At 42.2% G+C, this 18,801-nt stretch overlaps 2 protein-coding genes across 9 annotated transcripts in view; both read left to right on the forward strand.

Moving 5' to 3' along the window:
- The window catches only part of LOC149315985 (retinoblastoma-binding protein 5), a 34,627-nt gene extending 21,080 nt beyond the window's left edge, over positions 1-13,547 (forward strand). Inside the window, exons 13-15 of one of the 8 annotated variants that reach the window (XR_016280428.1) lie at positions 300-494; positions 4,386-5,751; positions 5,865-7,469. Coding sequence is in view for 5 of the 8 variants with exons in the window: in XM_089514538.1 (XP_089370664.1) it covers positions 300-494; positions 4,386-4,429 (239 nt within the window). In the remaining 3 variants the exon portion in view is untranslated. The other 7 variants (XR_016280430.1, XR_016280429.1, XM_089514542.1 and 4 more) reach the window with 7 other exon arrangements.
- A 223-nt stretch (positions 13,548-13,770) lies between these two features.
- Positions 13,771-14,954, forward strand: TMEM81 (transmembrane protein 81). The gene has a single exon (XM_089514545.1). It carries the CDS (start codon positions 13,789-13,791, stop codon positions 14,593-14,595), a length of 807 nt encoding a protein of 268 aa, XP_089370671.1. The 5' UTR covers positions 13,771-13,788; the 3' UTR covers positions 14,596-14,954.
- The last annotated feature ends 3,847 nt before the right edge of the window (positions 14,955-18,801 follow it).

Below are 18,801 nucleotides of genomic sequence, written 5' to 3' on the forward strand. Positions count from 1 at the left end.
CCTCTAAAGCATTTGGATCAATGTAGTTTTGATCTAAGGAGTCTGTCAGGTTTATTCTTATATTTATACACAGCAAATTGCTGGTGAACTCACAGTCATAACTGCTGGCTCATTTCTCATTGTTCTTAAATAGTTCAAACTACTGTTCCAGTCTTATTTCTATAAATTGCCAATATAAGTTTCTCTTTCCTTCCCATAGTATACACTTCAGAGAGCCGTAGACAATAATTATGAATATGCTGATCTTTTAAAATGTAAACTAGGTATCTGTACTTTTTCTTAACAAATGTGCTTTACAGAAGTCCATCCACTGCTGGGAGTCAAGGGAGATGGTAAATCCAAGAAGAAGCAAGCAGGCAGGCCTAAAGGATCAAAAGGTAAAGAGAAAGATTCTCCATTTAAACCGAAACTCTACAAAGGGGACAGAGGTTCTTTACCTCTGGAAGGAGCAGCGAAGGGTAAAGTGCAGGCGGAGCTGGGACAGCCTTTGCCAGGTAAGGACCCAGCGTGAGCATCTGCTTGTTTGGTGACCTTTCTTCATCCAGACATGGCATTGTCTTAGCACTTTAGCTTCCAGGTGGCATTTGCTTGCTAAGTGTTTAGCTGCTCTGCTGTCAAGGATGGACAAAATTTTACTTCTCAGAATATAACCTTTACCCTTAATTTCACAAATATTGGTGCTTACCATTGACCTGAATCAAAAATGGAAAGTAAAGGGATGAGAAGCATGTGGAAGCAAACATTTTCCTATGCCTTTATTATGAATACTTCATATTTCTAAAAAATAAAAGAAAGAAGGGAGTAGCTACCTACCTTTGTCTGGGGACTGGTTGTCTTTCATTTTCTACAAAAGTGCAGTCAGATGCCCATGTTTGCATCCATACTTAATTGTGACATTTGTTAGATGTAACGTACAAGCTATTCTTTAATAGCTTGTAGTATAAGCAAGAACAGTACCCAACATGGTGCTGGAGCTGAGCAGCTCAGGTGGAGTTATACAGTGTGCCCTTCGTATACGCATGGAATCTGTTCTGGACCCTCCCGCCCTTCGCGTAAGTGAAAACACGGGACCTCAAATCCCCTTGTTTTCTATGGTCGTGGGCACGCACACCATTAAAAGTGCCTTGAGTCAGCATATGGTGAGCCTGCGTATGGCGCACATGCACGCTGTATAGCTAGCAGTAGCCATAATTTTCAGGGGCTGGGATTATCAGTTACCAGGAGCCTCCTTTGTCTCCATTCCAGTGTTCTTGCCCTTTACTTTTTAAACAAATAATTTCCAAATAGGATTGAACTGTACAGAGAGTTGCACTTAACCACACACCATGCACATTTTTAGTCAAAAATAACTCCCATTGAGTTCACTGGTGCTTGTTCCCTGACATATGAGTTTAGGAATTGGAAGCTTGGAGAAAGAGAGGACAAAACTCATCCTTCACTCTTTATCCGTAGATGACCTGGCCGTCTTTCTCATAATTTCTATACTATCCTATACTTCTGGATGTAGATTGCACATAACAGCTCTGTCCTCCTAAGAGATCATCACAATATATTATGGTGTCTTTGCTGCTACTCTAATGACAGGGAATTTGCTAGCATTTAGGAGATGACCTTGGCTTTTGAAGAAGTAACATGCCATGCTGTCTTCCATACAAAATGCGAACTAAATGTTCATATTGGCCTGTTACAGACTGCCAAAATAAAGCTGCTTTGGGTCTCTTTGGAGGTATGCTATTTAAATGATGCATGCATCCTAAGAATCCGGAAGCTGCACCAAAAGCTGCACTCCAGTGCTTAGGAATGGAGTGTGGCTTTGGCGCGACCTCCGGACTCTTAGGACTCATGCATCATTTAAACAGCATACCTCCAAAGAGACCCAAAGCAGCTTTATTTTGGCAGTCTGTAACAGGCCATTGAGTGTGCTCAAAACCACCTGTTGCACCTTCCCCTGACCATGTAGTAACATTATGTCCAGAAAAGCATGTATAAGGAATTGGTAGCAATAAAGAGATTGTGTGCATATCGCATAGCCATCAGGGCTTGATGCCTCAAAATTTGCAAAGCTGAATTTCATGCTGATATTTCAAATGGGGGACTTGCTAGAAACAAGAAGGGAATCCAGTCATAACTCATCAGTAAATAATAATACATGCCTCAAAAATCAAAGGTGGTTTTGGTTGTCATCTAGGTTGCAGTGTCCATTTTTTAAACTGAAGAACTAAAATGCCAACCATGGATTTCTTAGAAGAAGAAAAACGTGGAACCACCATTAACTCATTGGAGCATCATGGTAGATGCTTCAAAATGTAAAAGAGTGGTTTTGATTGTCACCAAAGTTGCAGTGACCACTTTCAACCTGAAACTCCCAATTTCTAGACACAGACAAAAAATTCAACAATAACCCCATAGGATTTTTTGTAAGACATAAAAGACAAAAGAGGGCACAGTGGAGCAGAAAACTGGTAGGAAAGCAAAAGATGGCCAAAGTGCTGCCGCCAAGATTCCTGAGGCTAAAAATAAAAAATAAGGAAAGGAAATAGGAAAGGGCTTTTTCATGTGTTGCTGATGCCATTTAGAATTCCCAAGAGAATTATTTCACAATTAAAGTCCTCATATCCTTCCAGACTATTGACCCAACCTAGATACAGAATAGGACCTCTCCTGGAAACCTTAGTTTCCTGCCAAGTATATGGAGGAATAGATGTTCCTTCAAATATTGAGCTTCCAATCCAATTAGAGGTTTAAATGTCACCACCAGAACCTTGTATTCAGACCAGAAACAAATAGACAGTCAGTAAAAGTCCTTCAAGAGTCATGTTTTATGTTGTTTATATGGTACACCAGTCTGTAACCTTATTGCTACATTTTGTGCTACATGTTCTACATAAAGTACATCACAATAGTTTAATTGGGAAGTTACCAGTGTGTTGACTGCTGTGACTAATTTATCCTGGTCCAGGAAAAGCTGTAGCTGGTACATCAGTCATGGTGTCAAGCAATCCAAGCTGTGTATTCCACTTGGGCCTCCAGTAACAGAGAGAAATCTAGGAACAGTCCCAAGCTGTGTACTTACTTCTTCGGGGGAGTACAACTCCCTTCAGGGCAGATATCTTACCCAATTCTTGGACCTGAGAACTACCAGTCCACAGAGTCTCCATCCAGCCCATTACAACAACCTCTACATTATAACATCTGTTTTACACTGTACTTGCCATCAGGCCAGAATTCCAAAAAGCAAACTTTGATTTTGCCGTTGTTTATAAGGGACACCATTTTACTATGCCATTGTATAACATCCATGGATTTTGGTCCAGGGGGCCATCCTGGAACCAAACCCAAGGGACCACAATATTTTTCTACAGATGTCTGCTTCCACTATCTGGTAGAAGGAAATGCTCTCTGGACAATCCCCCCTTTGGTGGAAACTCTGCATCAAGATTATTGTAGCAGAGATTGTGTTTATGTTATGTACCCAGAGCAAATTCAGTGATACTATTTAACACTAAACAACTTCCTGATCATTTTTAATTTCTTCTGTGCTCACATCATTGCACTGGTGCCATGTAGATTTGCTATGCCCATATTTTATTTCTCTAATCTTTTATAGAGATTGTAAAGGTGCCTTCTGTCTTGTTGGACAGGACCATTTATAACAGGATCCAAAAAGTCCAATGGAAACTGATGTACAGGAAATGTGAAACAGCTTTTATTAAAGTTTTCTGTGTAAACTGTTAGGGGTAATAGCAGTTCAGATGTGGCATATGCACACAATTTTGTACATCCTTGAAACTCAGTAGCTGTTGCTGTGGATTTTATTATTTCCCAAACTGAGTTTGTTTGTTTTTTTAGAAAAAAACACCTCCCTTTCCCTCACTGCTGGTCCAGTATTACCTAGCTTGCTCATTGTCCTTCCTGCTCTGCTCCTGTTTGTATTGCTTTTATTGTATTAATACATGAACTGGATTTTTTTTCTTACAAATGACATGATAAAGAAATGTAGCAGCCTTCCAAGGCAGAAATTTGTTTGATGTGTTGTTTTCCTTCTAGCTTATTGTCATTTTTAAAATTTCTCACTTGCAGTGCTTTAACAAGTACTCAAAATTATACAAGCTTTTTTAAAAAACAGAAAACAAACATCTTTGTTTTTAGGTACAAATGAGATAGAGATTAAATGGCACTATGTTGCACATTTTCCAAAATAATAAAATGTGTTGCCTACAAGTCAAGAGGGCAATTTTACTTTTGTTCTATTTTTTGTGTATCTATTTTTGGTCATGTAAACTTACTTGAACTTAGGCAGAGTACAGTTAGCTGTCAGGTGCTTTTAATGTAATTTTTGGGATTTCTTTCAATCGTTTGTAACTATGAAGTCTTTGTGGCTTTAGGAAACATTATAGAGGCATTCAAACAGATCCTCATGCAGCATTAGAAGTTGTCTGTGAGAAGGCAAGAGATACTGGATCTGATGTGCTGGAAGAACAAAATATCATCCTTCCTCCTGATGTCAACCTGAATTGATGCTTTGGGATATCTTCTGCTAGACTCAGACCCAACAATTATACTCAGAAAGCTGACCCGCCCAAGGCATGGCCCATTAATGTGGAGCAGCTGCTCTGCTTTTCATAATCTTGCTTTAGGATTCTTCATCATTACTTGAGGATGCTTAAGGAACTGCCTATCTAGTCTTCACCATGTAATATCTGTATGCTGCCTGCCTTTCAACGCATTCAGTAGGCTAAATCAGGGCTAGACAGCTGGCAGCCCACAGGCCTCTATCAGACATATTTGTTGACCAACACTATAAGAATTTAATAAAGATGTGATGAAAAAGAAAAGGCTGAAGTGAAGATGTTTAAAATACTGCAGGACAGAAAAAGATGTCTCACTGTAATATTACATATTTTTGTGTGCATGCTTCCTGTGAGATGGCTGACTTTTATTGTTGGACCTAGCTATTAGTAAAAGGGCTGCACTTTATGTAAAAATGCACTGCCACCTTCTGGACATCAAACTGGAAACTGATAGATGTCCTGATTATCAACTCCTCAGCTACTAGAAGCATTTTTAAAAAATTATTATTATTAGTCAAATTATTATTTTCCCAAGAAAAAACTATTAACAAGATTTCAGTATTTAAAGGTTTGATCCTCTTGACTTGTGTGAGAAGCCTTTTAGATAGCATTTAGGCATGTCAATAGAAGACTGTCAAGCTCCATTTTGAATTCTTAGACTCTATTCTTGGTTCCGGCTCTTCCCAGCAAAATTTACTGAAATTATTCCAAAACATCTTTGGTTCTCAGCTCCTCTCAGGAGTGAATGAACTATCAAATGCCTTTTTGTCAGGGTTATCTATTTCTTTTCAGATTCAAGAGAGTCTCAGGCCAAACTACCTTTAAAATACACACACACAGTCATTTTCAGAGAAAAGTATAATGGAAAACACAACTTTGTATCTTGTATGCAGTTGCAAGTAACTGCCTCAAGGCTCCATTGTGTAAAACGGCTTTAAATGGTTTTGTATCCTGGAAAAAAGGGGTTGGAAAAGAAGTTGGATGGTCCACTGCTCCATCGATTTTTATGCTTGACCCAAGTGAGTTTGCTGAACTCCTGGCCAAGGGGACATTCTGAATTTCTCCATGAGCTAATTAAGTTGTGACATTATTTTCATTTGATACAGAAATCTAGAAAGCTAAATAAACATAAAGCACAAATGTTGGAGAAACGCTTCCCCCTAGCATCTCTGCATCAGCTGTAGGTATTTTCTACTTTCCAGCTTCTCATACTGCAAATATTTATCAGAGACCTACTGAGAATACTGTGATCTATAGTTAATGTTTTGTTTCTTTTGTTTTGTTCTATTTTAGCAGGTGGTGGGATCTCAGAGCTGCTATGAAGATACCCTGCCCTCTTCCCCTCCCACATTTACCCTTATTTCCTGCAGTGGTATCATAATATGGAATAAGGACAAAATATTCAGTCAGATAATGGACTGACTTTAAGTTAATATGGTAAGGACAAGTGACCTGGCTGCCTATGGACACAGGAATCAGTTTTTTAAAAGAAGCAAAATTATGGAAGAGGAAATTTTTTTTCTCCCTGATCTTTTTTCTTGTGAACAGTGAAGGAACATGGAAAGTGGATTTGTACAGAATCTACGGGAAGGAAACTGTTTTTTGCTTATTAACCCACTTAAAGTTCCCAAACATATGAAGGGCTCTTTCAGAGGATAAGACCCCTTCCTTCAAGTTGAGGCCTTCTAAGAGTTTCTGAACACTAATGACCTGTCATGCTGTTGTGGATCTTGGCACATTGCTAATGGATTGTTTCTAATTGAAAAAATTACTTGATGCATCATTTTATTTTCTCTGTTATCCACTTTGGCTTGCAGTGGGTTTGTAGGCATGCTGTTAAAGCTTAGTTTTCCATTGTATAGCTTTCCAAGTTGACCTACTTTTTGAAGGTTTGGAATGGACACATGGAGTCTCAATCAGCCCAGAGGATGACAAGGTTATAAAGGTGTTATAAGAAATCAATGCTGATTACAAGAACAAAGGAAAGAGTAAGAGCAGCAGCCATTTATGTAGATAAAAGAAACAGAATCATATGGAGCAACACATCTGCTCATTATACTCTCAAGGTTCATTCATAGCCCAGAGATGCTTGTTCTCCTTTCTACCACTTCAGAACATGCAAGAAGAATGAGCATCTTCTTAGAGGTGATAAATACACTTCAGACAGAACATGAAACCATAATGAGAGAAAGTTTGTGCTTTTACTCTGTGTCCTGTCTAAAGCTATCCAGAGATTTGGGTTTTGTTGCTGGGCATAACGTTTGAAAAGGTTGCTTTCGTATTTCTTTGCATGTATATTTTCAATCCAAATTCATATTAATCTCTGAACTCAAAGAGATTTTTAAATAATGTTTTCTCTAGACTATAATTTGAGGTTTTTGCAGGCAGTTTAAGTGGCCTTGTAGTCACAGATGGAACAAGTAGATAAGCTATAAATTGCAAATAGGGATTTTTTTTGTTTTTTGTTTTGCTTTAGTGATTTAGTTTACAGGAAGGCCTGCCCTGTAGAGTTTTTCTTCTTTGAGTTGGTCCTTATATTATGTAGTATAATTTATGACATCTCTAACTTTGATAGCTTCCATGCAACCTTTCTGTGTACAGTTCTGCCACTTAAGCCTACCAGTCTATCCAAAGAATGGAAGATGCTCGGGGGGAAATTGTCCTATGCCTATTTGTGGTATGATGGATTCCTGCCTTATTCTGCAAGTTTTTCCCATTCAGTATCCATGGTTTATTTTCTTTCAGTTCTTAACATTCTTTTGTTTCTCCAGACATAATGACTGCTTGTTAGTTTTCTGTAAAGTACTGCTGTGATACTAGCTTATGTGTTTGTAAATAAAGAGGTATGTTTATTTCTTATATAGAGGAACTGAGAAACACAATCCCTGCTCTTATTATTATATGTCTTCAAGTCGTTTCCAATTTACAGTGAACGCAAGATATGTTCATAACGGGTTTGCCCTTGGCTTTTCTGGGCTGAGAGTGTGACTCAATGGGTTTTCAAGGCCGAGTGCAGATTTGAACCCTTATCTCCAGAGTAGTAGTCCAACACTTTAATTAAAACACCACACTGGTTTCTTACTTACACAGCCAGTATTTTGAGTGCAATGCATAATAGCCCACTTTACCAAACTCTTTGGCTCCTGCAGTCACCACCACCATCCACACACATCTTGCTGCAGTTTCTATTGTCAGCACTTCTTTTGGATTACTTGCCAGAAGCTGCATGCGCACACACACAAAAAATGACACAATATTATTGTCAGTTCAGGGCAAAATGCACAAATGTGTGGCAGTAGTGACCCTTTCCTGACTTTCAGCTAGATAATCTGGCCTAAAGTAGATATATGGACTGGTATTCAGACTGCTAAAGCAAAATTGTTAAATGGGAATCCTGTAGAAAGATGTTTAGTCCTCCTCATTGTAGACCTGTGTTAGAAAGCTACAGCTAAAAGAAAAAGATGCAGACCAGAGTAGTGTGCTCTGAGCTCTGCAATAGCTAATTCTGAATCTAGCTCCCTGGTCCTAATGCTATAAATTTTGTCCCTCAGCAGTGGCTTGGGAACCCCTTATTTATTTTCCCACTCTCCACAAGCTGGTGTGCTATTGAAAAAGTACACATGATTCTATTCATAGATAATAGTGGTGGTGTATTTGATGACTTGCCCCTAGATTCCTAGGGACAAATCAACAAGGTTCCTGACTGGTCAGCTTAATAGCAAGATGGACACAATCCTGACCCCTGTCGAATGTAGAATTACCTGTTCTCAACAGTGTCAAAGCAGAATGTAATTGACTTTTCAGGATGATGCTACAGTTGGATTGTAGAAGGCTGGTTTGTGACATCATAGTTTTATAACAATGTGTTAGGCATCTGTGAATGAATGGGCATGGAAAATAGAACAGGGCTAAGGGTTATTTTTAATAGCAGATGGCTAGATAGGAGAATATCCTGATCTATGCGGTTACAATATCTCTAATATTGGGGTGCTTCATATACTGTTCTGAATTTCCTGTACTTAATATTTCATAGATTATGTGGAAGTCCCTTTTTGTAAGTATCACTTCTGTCTTGTTTTTTTCTGATGTATTGGTCATCCTCACCTTGTTATGTTAGTCTTCTGCCTTTCTTCCAAAATAATTGAGGTGACCTACGTGGTCTCCCCATTTTTACCCCAAACATTTTTATCCTCCCAAGATAGCTTCAGTTGAGAGAATAGCACCTGGCCCATAGTCAACAAGTGAGTTTCATGAACCAATGGGGATTTGAACTCTAGTCTCCCCAGTTCTTTAAAACCATGACAATGACCAAAAAAAAAAAAAAAAAAAAAATGCAGCATGTGGGTTCCATTAAAGATATTTCCATGTGTCAGTGTAGAAATTGGGACTGGAGTCTGTTTGTTGTACAGCTTCATCCTGTTGATCTAAAAGGCAAGGAGTCACAATTTGCTCATTCTCTTCTGATTTAAATGCTTTCTCTCTCATGGGTTGACATAGTGTTTCAGGGCGGGCTGGGGTGAGGTGGGGAAGAGGCCAGTGCATTAAAAGGTCCCAGCTTCATTCCCTCGCATCTTGAATTGAAAATGATCCCAGCTAGAATGATGAGAAGAGCTGCTAACAATCAGAATCAATTATTCTGAACTATAGCAAGATTGGGGAAGCTTTTTCATCCCAAGGGTAGAATTCAATTTCAGAGCAGTTCTGAGGCCACATTCTAGTAGTGAGTTGAGCGAGAGCCAAAAGCAAAAGTCTAAGACCAAGAACATCCACATATTTTGTCATAAAGCTCTTAACTAAGCCTTACTAGAGGCATTTCAATCTTTTAGAATGGGGGGGGGGGAAGTGCCCACTAAAGCTGAAAAATCACCAAACAGTGGCATCACGGGGAAAAGGGCATGGCCCTTTGGGAAAATTCCAGACTAGTCACATTCCCACTGGAGATGAAGTTCCCTGTTGCTGTACTAGATGGGCCAGTATGACTCAGCTCAAGACAGCTTTACAGATTTGTATGGTTTAGAAATGTTCAGTTCCTAAGTACACAGAAATGCAGCACCGTTTGTGCTTGTACTTTTTTCTTCTGCCATTCAAAACCACCTGAAAGAAAGAAATGGAGACGACCTTCTTTCTTAGGTTCAGTAATTTAAGACTGATATTGATAGAACTACAGTGGGCCCTTGGTATACGCGGGGGATCCGTTCCGGACCCCCCCCCCCCGTGTATACCAAAATCCGCGTATGCTCGTCCCAATTGTTCCCAATGGCAGCGCGCGTGCACGTGCGCCGCCATTGGGAACAAAAGCTCCCTGGCCTCCCCTCCTCCCTTCCCACCCTTGCTTCCCTCCTCCCTGCCTCCCTCCCTCCCCTCCCTCTTACTTACCTTCAAGGCCTCCATTTGCCACCGCCGCCGCAGGAAAAGCTGGGTGGTGGTGGAGGCGGCGGCAGCAGAAGCCAAGCCCTGGGCTCTTCTCCGCCGCCGGAGAAGAGCCCGATGGCGGTGCTGGGGGGCTCTTGGCTCCGAACAGCACCGCCACTGGACCTTTCCTGCGGCGGCGGTGAGGAGGCACACCCGCCGCGCCAGAGGCCTTCAAGGCCTCCAGCGCCAGCATCTGGCCTCTGCCGCCACGGAAGGGCCGAATACCGGTGTTGGAGGCCAAGAGGCCCCAGCACCAATAGGCCTCGAGGAGGCCGGATGCTGGCACTGGAGGTCTTGAAGGCTTCTGGCGCTGCTGCCCTCTACGCCTCCTCTTCGCCGCCTCCACGCATTTCCTTGTGAAAAGGAGGCGTGGAGGGCAGCAGCGCCAGAGGCCTTCAAGGCCTCCAGCGCCGGTATCCAGCCCTTCCGCGGCGGTGGAGGCCGGATGCCGGCGCTGGAGGCCTTGAAGGCCTCCGGCGCGGCGGCTGTGCCTCCTCACCGCCGCCACAGGAAAGGTCCGGTGGCGGTGCTGTTTGGGGCCAAGAGGCCCCCAGCACCACCATCGGGCTCTTCTCCGGCAACAGAGAGGAGCCCGGGGCTTGGCCTCTGCTGCCACCGCCGCCACCCGGCTTTTCCTGTGACGGTGGTGGTGGCAGCAGCGGCGGCGAACGGAGGCCTTCAAGGTAAGTAAGAGGCAGGGGAGGGAGGGAGGAGGGAAGCGAGGTATGGAAGGGAAGAGGGGAGGGGAGGAGAAGGAAATTGTCCCTAATGGCGGCGCGCGTGCACGCACGCCACCATTGGGGACAACTTCCTGATTTGCCATCCGCGTATGGTCAAATCCGCAGATGGCAAATCCGCGTATAAGAAGGGCCGACTGTATGTTCTGCTGTCAAAAGAGCACTAATTCTGCTGAAATTCTTGAAATTCAAATTGATTTGCTTCTAACCTTCCTGAAAATCTTTTCACGTCTGTTAACAGAACATGTAAATTTCTGTGTGAAATAGTAACATCAAGCCAGTTAGAACAAGTGGGTGGTGATGGGGAGGTTGGTGGTAGCTGGTGGCTCCCATGTCTGTAGAGCAGTGAATCCACCAGCTTTTAGATGTCTTTGAAAGAGCTGTCTACGATGCTGAACCAATTTTGAGGATAGGGTTCAGCACCTGAAAGGCTCTTTTAAAGCTTGGGGTACCTGGTGTTGCTTCACCACCCCACTAATATAGAGGATTTATTAGAGGATAAAGTTGGTGGCATATCTATTTTTTCACATTCAGCTACTCTCGCTGTGCCCCAAATTTTGCTTTGCATAGAAACTGGAAATATATACAGATCAAGTAGAGCACTGTGTTTGCAACCAATTATCTTACTGCAAGTTCTGCATTTTTGATATCTATCTCACCTTCCAGCTTTTACCTGATCAGACAAGTTCTGCAACTCACGTTGATTGAGTAATGGAAAAGTATTTCGTGAGATTAAATTTACTTTTATGTTCTGATTTTTAAGATACATTTTCACATAATAGGACTATGCTTGGAAAGCCTATAACTACAGGATACAGATGTTAACATGATGTCAGCCATGGACTAACTTAAAACATTGCATAATATATGTTATGAATAGCATGTTAAATGTATAATTTTTAAAGTATAGTTTCTTAATTTTCATATCACGAATAAGATACTGCTTTTAATGATACTCTAGTTTACCTGGGAGGGGAGAGAGTTATAATTTGTGGAGAGATCTTGTAGCACCTTTGAGACTAACTGAAAAAACAATTGGTCAGTCCAATATGGTATACGTTTTGATGGAAATAGCAATAGCAATAGCAGGTACATTTCTATACCGCTTATCAGTGCACTTAAGCACTCCCTAAGCGGTTTACAAGGTGTAAGCTAATTGCCCCCAACAATCTGGGTACTCATTTTAGCGACCTCGGAAGAATGCAAGCCTGAGTCGAGCTCAAGCCCTTTCGCTGGTATTGAACTTGCAGCCTTGTGGTTTTGAGTGAGTGGCTGCAGTACAGGCATTTAACCCCTGCGTCACCGGGGCTCAATGGATAAAGTTAATTTTCAAAGTAAATGTGATAAAGGTTGCCAAATAGCTTTAAAAATTAATCTCTGCTACCTCCCCATTTGCCTTACAGTTTTAAAAAGCCCTATTCCATCACGGCCAGTGTCCAAACCTGATCCAACCATAGGTGAAATTAAAGGCCTTAAAGTTTCTTACAAGTATTGAAAAAGTCAATCCTTGCTGCACTGGGAAGCATTGTACAAACAGATCTTTATGTATTAAACTTTCATTTGTACCTTCAAAATCTGACAGTATCAATAAGGGCCCGTTACATTGTATTATTTGGTTTGTGATTTTGTTAAATCATTCAATAATTTATTACCAAAAATGTATTGCCTTAGAACAATATCGCCACATCAAATGTTCCTGCCGCTGCACTCCCTCTCCAGAATTGTTTGGATATAAATTTATTGAGCCTAGGTAGAGTTAAAGGGTATAGCTGGCACTTATGTACTACCTTGAGTATAGCCTCTTTATCTGACCTAAGGGGATGGGCTGTCCGTATTTCATTCCACCTTTTCTCTTCTATAGTAATTTTCAAGTGTGAAAATTAGAGTCTGTATTACAGCCATATGATTTGTAAATAATTGCTTTGTAAATAAAAGATACAAAACATCTAAAATATTACAATTATCTAGACAGCAAGTTTTTTTAAAAAAATTAAACACATTAAGGTAGCCTCTCTGATTTATATAGATTAAATTCAAATATTGTAATCTGCAATGTCTCTTAACAGCTTTGTGTAAGAAGCTTCAGGTTTGGTCTTCAGTTGCTCATGTGTAACTGGTCTGGCATCAATGAACAAATCTTTAAGGCTATACATTCCTCCACCTTTTGAATTAGCATATCCTTACAATTTATCTCTTTTTTAAAATCTCAGATAGATAAGGCAAGAACATAAAGGGGAAATTGGTGGGGTAAACATCTTACTATGTTTATACCAGATCACAAACATCTCTTTCACAAAAGGATGCTTAATATCCCCTTATTTCCCCCTAAATGTTGGAAGAAAAATATCAGTACATCTGGATTTATCATCTCTTTCTATGCCAGAGCACCCAGTTTTCTCATTGACTTGTAAGAATCTGATGAGTTGCACTAAAGGAAATGCTTGATAGCATTTCTTCATATTAGACATAGCAAGACCACCTGTTATTGTAATATTGTATTTTACACCATTAACATTTGTCAGCAACATTTCAAGATAAAGAAGGCCTGAATGACTGAGGTTTAGTCTAGAATGATACTTAATTCTCTTTTGTTCTTCTGTTGGAATGTTTATGCAAAATAGGTTTGATTTGTCGTACTTTTGAAACCTGAATATTTATAAAGTTCTGCTAAAAATATCTGAAAGAAAGAAAAAACACAATCTGCATATACTAACTTTTATGTTCTCTCTCTTTCTCTCAGTGTCTCTCACCCTTTAATTATCACCCTTTAATATCTGGGCATTGTCCTGATGAATTCAATCAATGACTTTATTGCCAAAACAAAGACAAGGGAAGATAAGGATCAGCTCTACAGTCCAAGGTGTAATTTAACCAGGTTTTTGAACAAGTTTTCTTCCCTTCCTATATGACTTGAATGGCCTTTGTATCCTGAAGAGTTCTGATGTCTGGGAATTTGGCTCAGAAACCAAGATCTATTTTAAACTTCTGGAATGTTTCTGACATTCAAAGAATGACACTTAGATTATTTAACAGAACTATAGAATGGATTCTAAAAACACTTTTCAAGTATGGTAACTGCAGAAGCCAGTCTGATTCTTGGAACATTAGCGCTTGCTTACTTTGCGCCACTGTCAATGGCTTCTGATGAATTGGTTACCAGTCCTGTCACCATTCCCCAGAAATTGAGCGCTGCTAGTGCCCGAGTTTCTGTGAGCTCCACGAGCTGCAGTACTACCTGTGGCCTGGGCTACAAAGTAGAGGAAATATGTCAAGTTAAACCTACTGGGGAAAGGAGAGATTGTATCAAGCGGAGACTGGACTGCTTGAGCAACTGGATCTGTGGGATGGTGCATTTCACCATCCCTGTTGGTAAACCCTTTGAGCTCAGCTGCCTGACCACAGAGGAAATTGGTCCAGAGACCCAGAGCTTTAGTTATACATGGAGGTTGGCCAGAGGTATCATCACCACAGACGATGCTCTCTTCATACCCTTCAAGACTCCAGGCTTTGTCATTAAGTTTTCGCCCACTGAGGAATATGATGCAGGAACATACAGATGTGATGTGCAGCTCATGAAAACATACAAGATTGTAAAGAGAATCTATTTTGGCCTTCGTGTGATTCCTAGTCATCTGGTGGATCTAAACTTTGACAAATCCTTGACTGAAGAACAGAAATTAGAAATCAAGAATGAAAAAAACCAACCAAATGCTACTGCTGCTCCAGCCCAGAAACAACCACAGTCTTGGCGACAAAAAGCCGTGATTGTGTTTCTGATAGGCATTGGAAGTGGGGTGGTAGGAGGGGTCTTGTTGCATACCCTTCTGTACCGTTTGCTGAAAAGTCCTGCTGACTATGAACATGTGGAAGAATGAAATGCACTTTTTTGTACTCTTGCTATTGGATAATATCTCTGTTTACTAGATTCACTATGTGAAGGTGTAGGTCAACGAGACATTGAATTTATAGCTCCAACTCAGTTTTCCCCATTTTTAAACTCTTATCAGGAGATGATCACATTTCGTTTTTTTAACTGTCTGGAGGAGGTCTAACTTTACCTTAGTCACATGCTGTGTACCTGATGCACATTAGTTCCATCAATGCTTATCTGTGAATAAAAGAGAAATGATCTCACAGCTAATCTAATTTAATGTGTGGTTTCCTTTGACCCCAAGTGTTACAGCTGCAATCGGCTGAAGGTCACCTTGAGAAATTAGTAACAAAATTAGTTTAACTTAATTTACTATAAAGCAATAAAATCCTGTACTTTAATTATTTTAAAGTCTATAGGACCTCTGTCATGTAGTCCAAACCTGGGTAACCAGTAACATATAGTTCAACAGCTGAGCCCTTGCTTTGCATGTAGGAGATTCAGGTAGGGTTGCGAAGAAACAGTGGAGGGCTTTTGCCAGTCACTGTAGGCAATGCTGAACAAGAGGAACCAGTGCTTGGGCTCTGGCAGCTTCTTGTGTCCTCACGATCTAGCAACTCCTTAGTTCAAAATCCAAATGGGACACCAGGCTTTTACAATATTTCTGAGTGCTCCTCCTCTTCACGTAAATCAGCAGGATAGGTTCTGCCATTATAAAGAGTGAGGCATGTAAATCTGTAAACAGCCCCCCCCCCCCCGGGGGGGAATCAAACTAGGGAATTAAAGAAGGGGAGGGAATATCCAGATGTACAGAAATCTGGATAGCATTGAAGAGGCATGTAGCTATGTCCCTTAGCCAGATGCATGACTACAAAGGCATCATCACAAAGGTCATCATGTTGTCCTCTGGAGGTTGTGGAGAATGACATTGCCATTGTGTGTGTGTCCAGCTATAGTAAGGTGGGAACTTTTAAAGGTAGGGGGCTACATTAGACCCTCACCCCAGAAACCTTGGAATATCTCATTCCCTTGCCAAACATCCCACCAAAGGAATTCAAATATTTGTGATCCCCAAATGCTCCCACACACACTCTAGTTGCTATGGGGAGCATTTTTGCCATGTTTTCATTTATTCACTACAGGTCTTTCATAATGGTTTACCTGGCTTTTCTCCACAATTTGATTAAGGAAAATAGAGGTTTAGCCTGATTGTGCAATGTCCCCTAAAAAGAGAGGCCTTTTCTATTCCCCCCCCGCCAAAAAAAACGGAATTAAAACCTCATTGCTGTGAAGATGGAGATGCATTTGAAGCTACCTTGCTCAAATAGTCCAACTTTGGCCTCTGTTAGAGCTCACTCTAATCTTGTCATGAACTCTGACACATCAGGCAGCTCATGTCAGTCTGTTCTGTACCCAGAATACATGCTTTGGCTTGGTTGTTCCTGTCTCCATCGCCTGTCGCCTGTAACATTCTCAAGTTTGTTGTTTTGATTGACAGGTGATGTAGCTGGGGTTCCACCCCACCCTCGGTTGCATACTGAGGAAGGAGGGAAAAGTCTCACCTCTTCTATCCATTGCTCTTGGAGAGAAACAACAGTACAAGAGGAAACAAGATAAGGAAGCCAGATACGGAATTTACCCGTCTTGGACCTTTCCAAAAAAGAAAGAAAGAAAAGACCTGATCAGCACAGTGACGGCATGGCTCAAAATCATGAGCTTCTGCCAACTCTGGATGAGCCCTTAAACTGGCCCAGTTGCCTTGTAGTAGTCACTACTTCCTTGTTCCCCTACTGGAATGGATAGAATTGGACCCAAATCATTAGAAATTGGTGGGTGCACAAGCTTTTCAGTCCCACAGGCTGCATCTAATGTCTGCTGGGAGCTACACAAATTCATGTGTGCATGTACCACCTACACTTGAGTGTGCTCCCATTTCTCTGCAATCTCCACTAAGGAGTGAAGCAGACATGGCTTGGTGTGGCCTTTGGCAGTTGGCCCCTGGGACTGCAGCAACTGAACGGACCACTTTTGAAGTGGGCTGCCGTGGCTGTACCAAATGAGCTCTCGGCAAGGAGCAGTTTTTTTTCTGTTCCTTTTGCTAAAGGGTTCGGGCTGCCTTAGGCAGTCTCAGAACAGATTGTGGTTATGCCAGGGGCATGTATTATACAAACTTCATGCCCCCCAAAGCAGCCAGAAGCCACTCTATTTGGCCTGTCTGTTTCAGGCCTAAGACTGTTTATCTCTCAAGTATTAAATTAAAGATTGGGAGGTCTTTAAACAGAGGCTGGGTGTCCATCCGTTGGGTATGCTTTGATTGAGAGTTCCTGCATGGCAGGGGAGTTTGGACTGGTCTCTTCCAATTCCACGATTCTGTGATACTAATGGGTAAAGAGCAAATTCAGAAACCAGGGAACAGTATTTTTTCCACCCTGTAGCCCAGATGATCAGCTCTACCACAGGAAAAAAACATGGGTGGGTTACAAACCGCCCATTTGGGGCAGGCTGCACCCGCCCCTTTCCCCGCTGTATTGGGGCTTCAGTGTCCAGAGCGGCAGCCGCTGAGGCCCCGATCCGCCGCTTTCCAGGCTGCGGGGAAGCAGCAAAAGGCCCCTTCCCCGCAGCCTGGAAAGGGGTGTCCTTGGGGCTTCAAGCCCCAAGGACACCCCGCGGCGGCGGGGAAGAGGAGAAAGGGGCCGTTTGGCCCCTTTCTCCTTTGGTCCACTGGGCGCAGCCGTGTGAAGGCTGTGCCCAGCGGACCAAACCAGGAAGGAGCTCCGAAACGGAGCTCCTTCCTGCTCCGCGCTAAGGGCGCACTAAGCGCCCTGGCGCGGAGCGAGGATGTCATGTCCGCGCCGCCCCGTATAGAGGCGGCACGGTCGTGACGTCCTCATGGCGGTGGCCGTGTGGAACGGCTGCTGCCATTTTGTGCGCGCGCAGCACGCACTAGGGTTAGGGGGGTGCAGAAGCACCGCCCCTTTCTAACCCTAGTACGCTCTCTGCCCGTTTGTAACGGGCCATGATGTTCCTCTGGTTTCAGAGATATTTATGTAAAAAGTAGCTGAAGATTGCAGTTATGTTCTTCTACTATAAACTCTGTCAGCTAATGGCAATAAAACAAGTTCAACACTTCAAGTGAAGGGAACAGCATAAGTCAGTGCTACTGGTGGTCTGTGAATTGATGCTGGTCCCTGAGACATCTGCTGCTGGCCCTTGGAGAACGTCCAAGAACAAAAGAAACAATTGTAGGCATTGAGCACAAATATGGTACTGGTCCCTAGCACATTGGGGTGGGGGGAATGCCAGTCCCCCACATCAGATACCTTAAGAAGCACTGATGCAAATGTCTGTCTGTCCTTCATGTTTGTATCATCCTACTGGGATTTATCCCTGCCAAGTTATTCTGACTCCTATTTCCCCTCTCTTCCACAAATCACCATCAACTCCCCATCTTGTGTTTAAACTTGTTTGGAAATAAGTCACACCAGAGAGGTTTACTGAAGTCATTAGAGATCTTTATTGAAGAATTGCATGCTACTGCAGCCAACAAGTGATTTTAATAATGGCTTACAATGCTTGCACTCTTTCTTTCCTTATTTTTTTTTTGTTTTCTTTAAAAAAATAGTGTAGAACAAAGTTACTGAGAAGATAACATCCCCATTTCCTGTATGGTGAAAACCGGAGTAGAAGAGGCAAACAAAGGAGTTTTGTTTAGAGGATGAGGTGGTAGCTTTGTAAGTTAAGTGAAGCCAGGCTCAGAAATGTTTGATCAGCAAGGCAGAAAGTTGTATACAGACAGCATCTAAAGCCTGTGAATCCAAACCAGTTTTGGCCTTGGGCTGTGACTTTGGTGATCTCATGAAGACCTACATTCAGCTTGTGTCAAACTGAGGGTGGCAGTGCTTGGGGTGAATATCCAAGTCCATTCAGAACTCATCAGAGCCAATGGCCATGTTTAGTGCAGTATTCTGGATGATATAGTTCAAAAATAACATTCAAACTCTGGAACTGGCATACTACCACTAGAGCAGGGGTAGGCAACCTGCGGCCCGTGGGCCAGATGCGGCCCGGCAAGGCCCCAGCCTGGTCCTGCCGCCGATTGCCGCCGGAGCCTTTGGCCTCTTGCGTGAGGGCGTGAGGCCTTTGGCCTATCAGGAGGAGGGGGGCAAGTGGTGGGCAAGGGGGGCAAATGTCTATAGAAGCCTCCGAAACA

Source organism: Sceloporus occidentalis, unplaced genomic scaffold (assembly GCF_023333645.1).
Source record: "Sceloporus occidentalis isolate IW3139 unplaced genomic scaffold, rSceOcc1.0.p SCAF_3, whole genome shotgun sequence".
In the NCBI taxonomy this organism is placed as follows: Eukaryota; Metazoa; Chordata; class Lepidosauria; order Squamata; family Phrynosomatidae; genus Sceloporus; species Sceloporus occidentalis.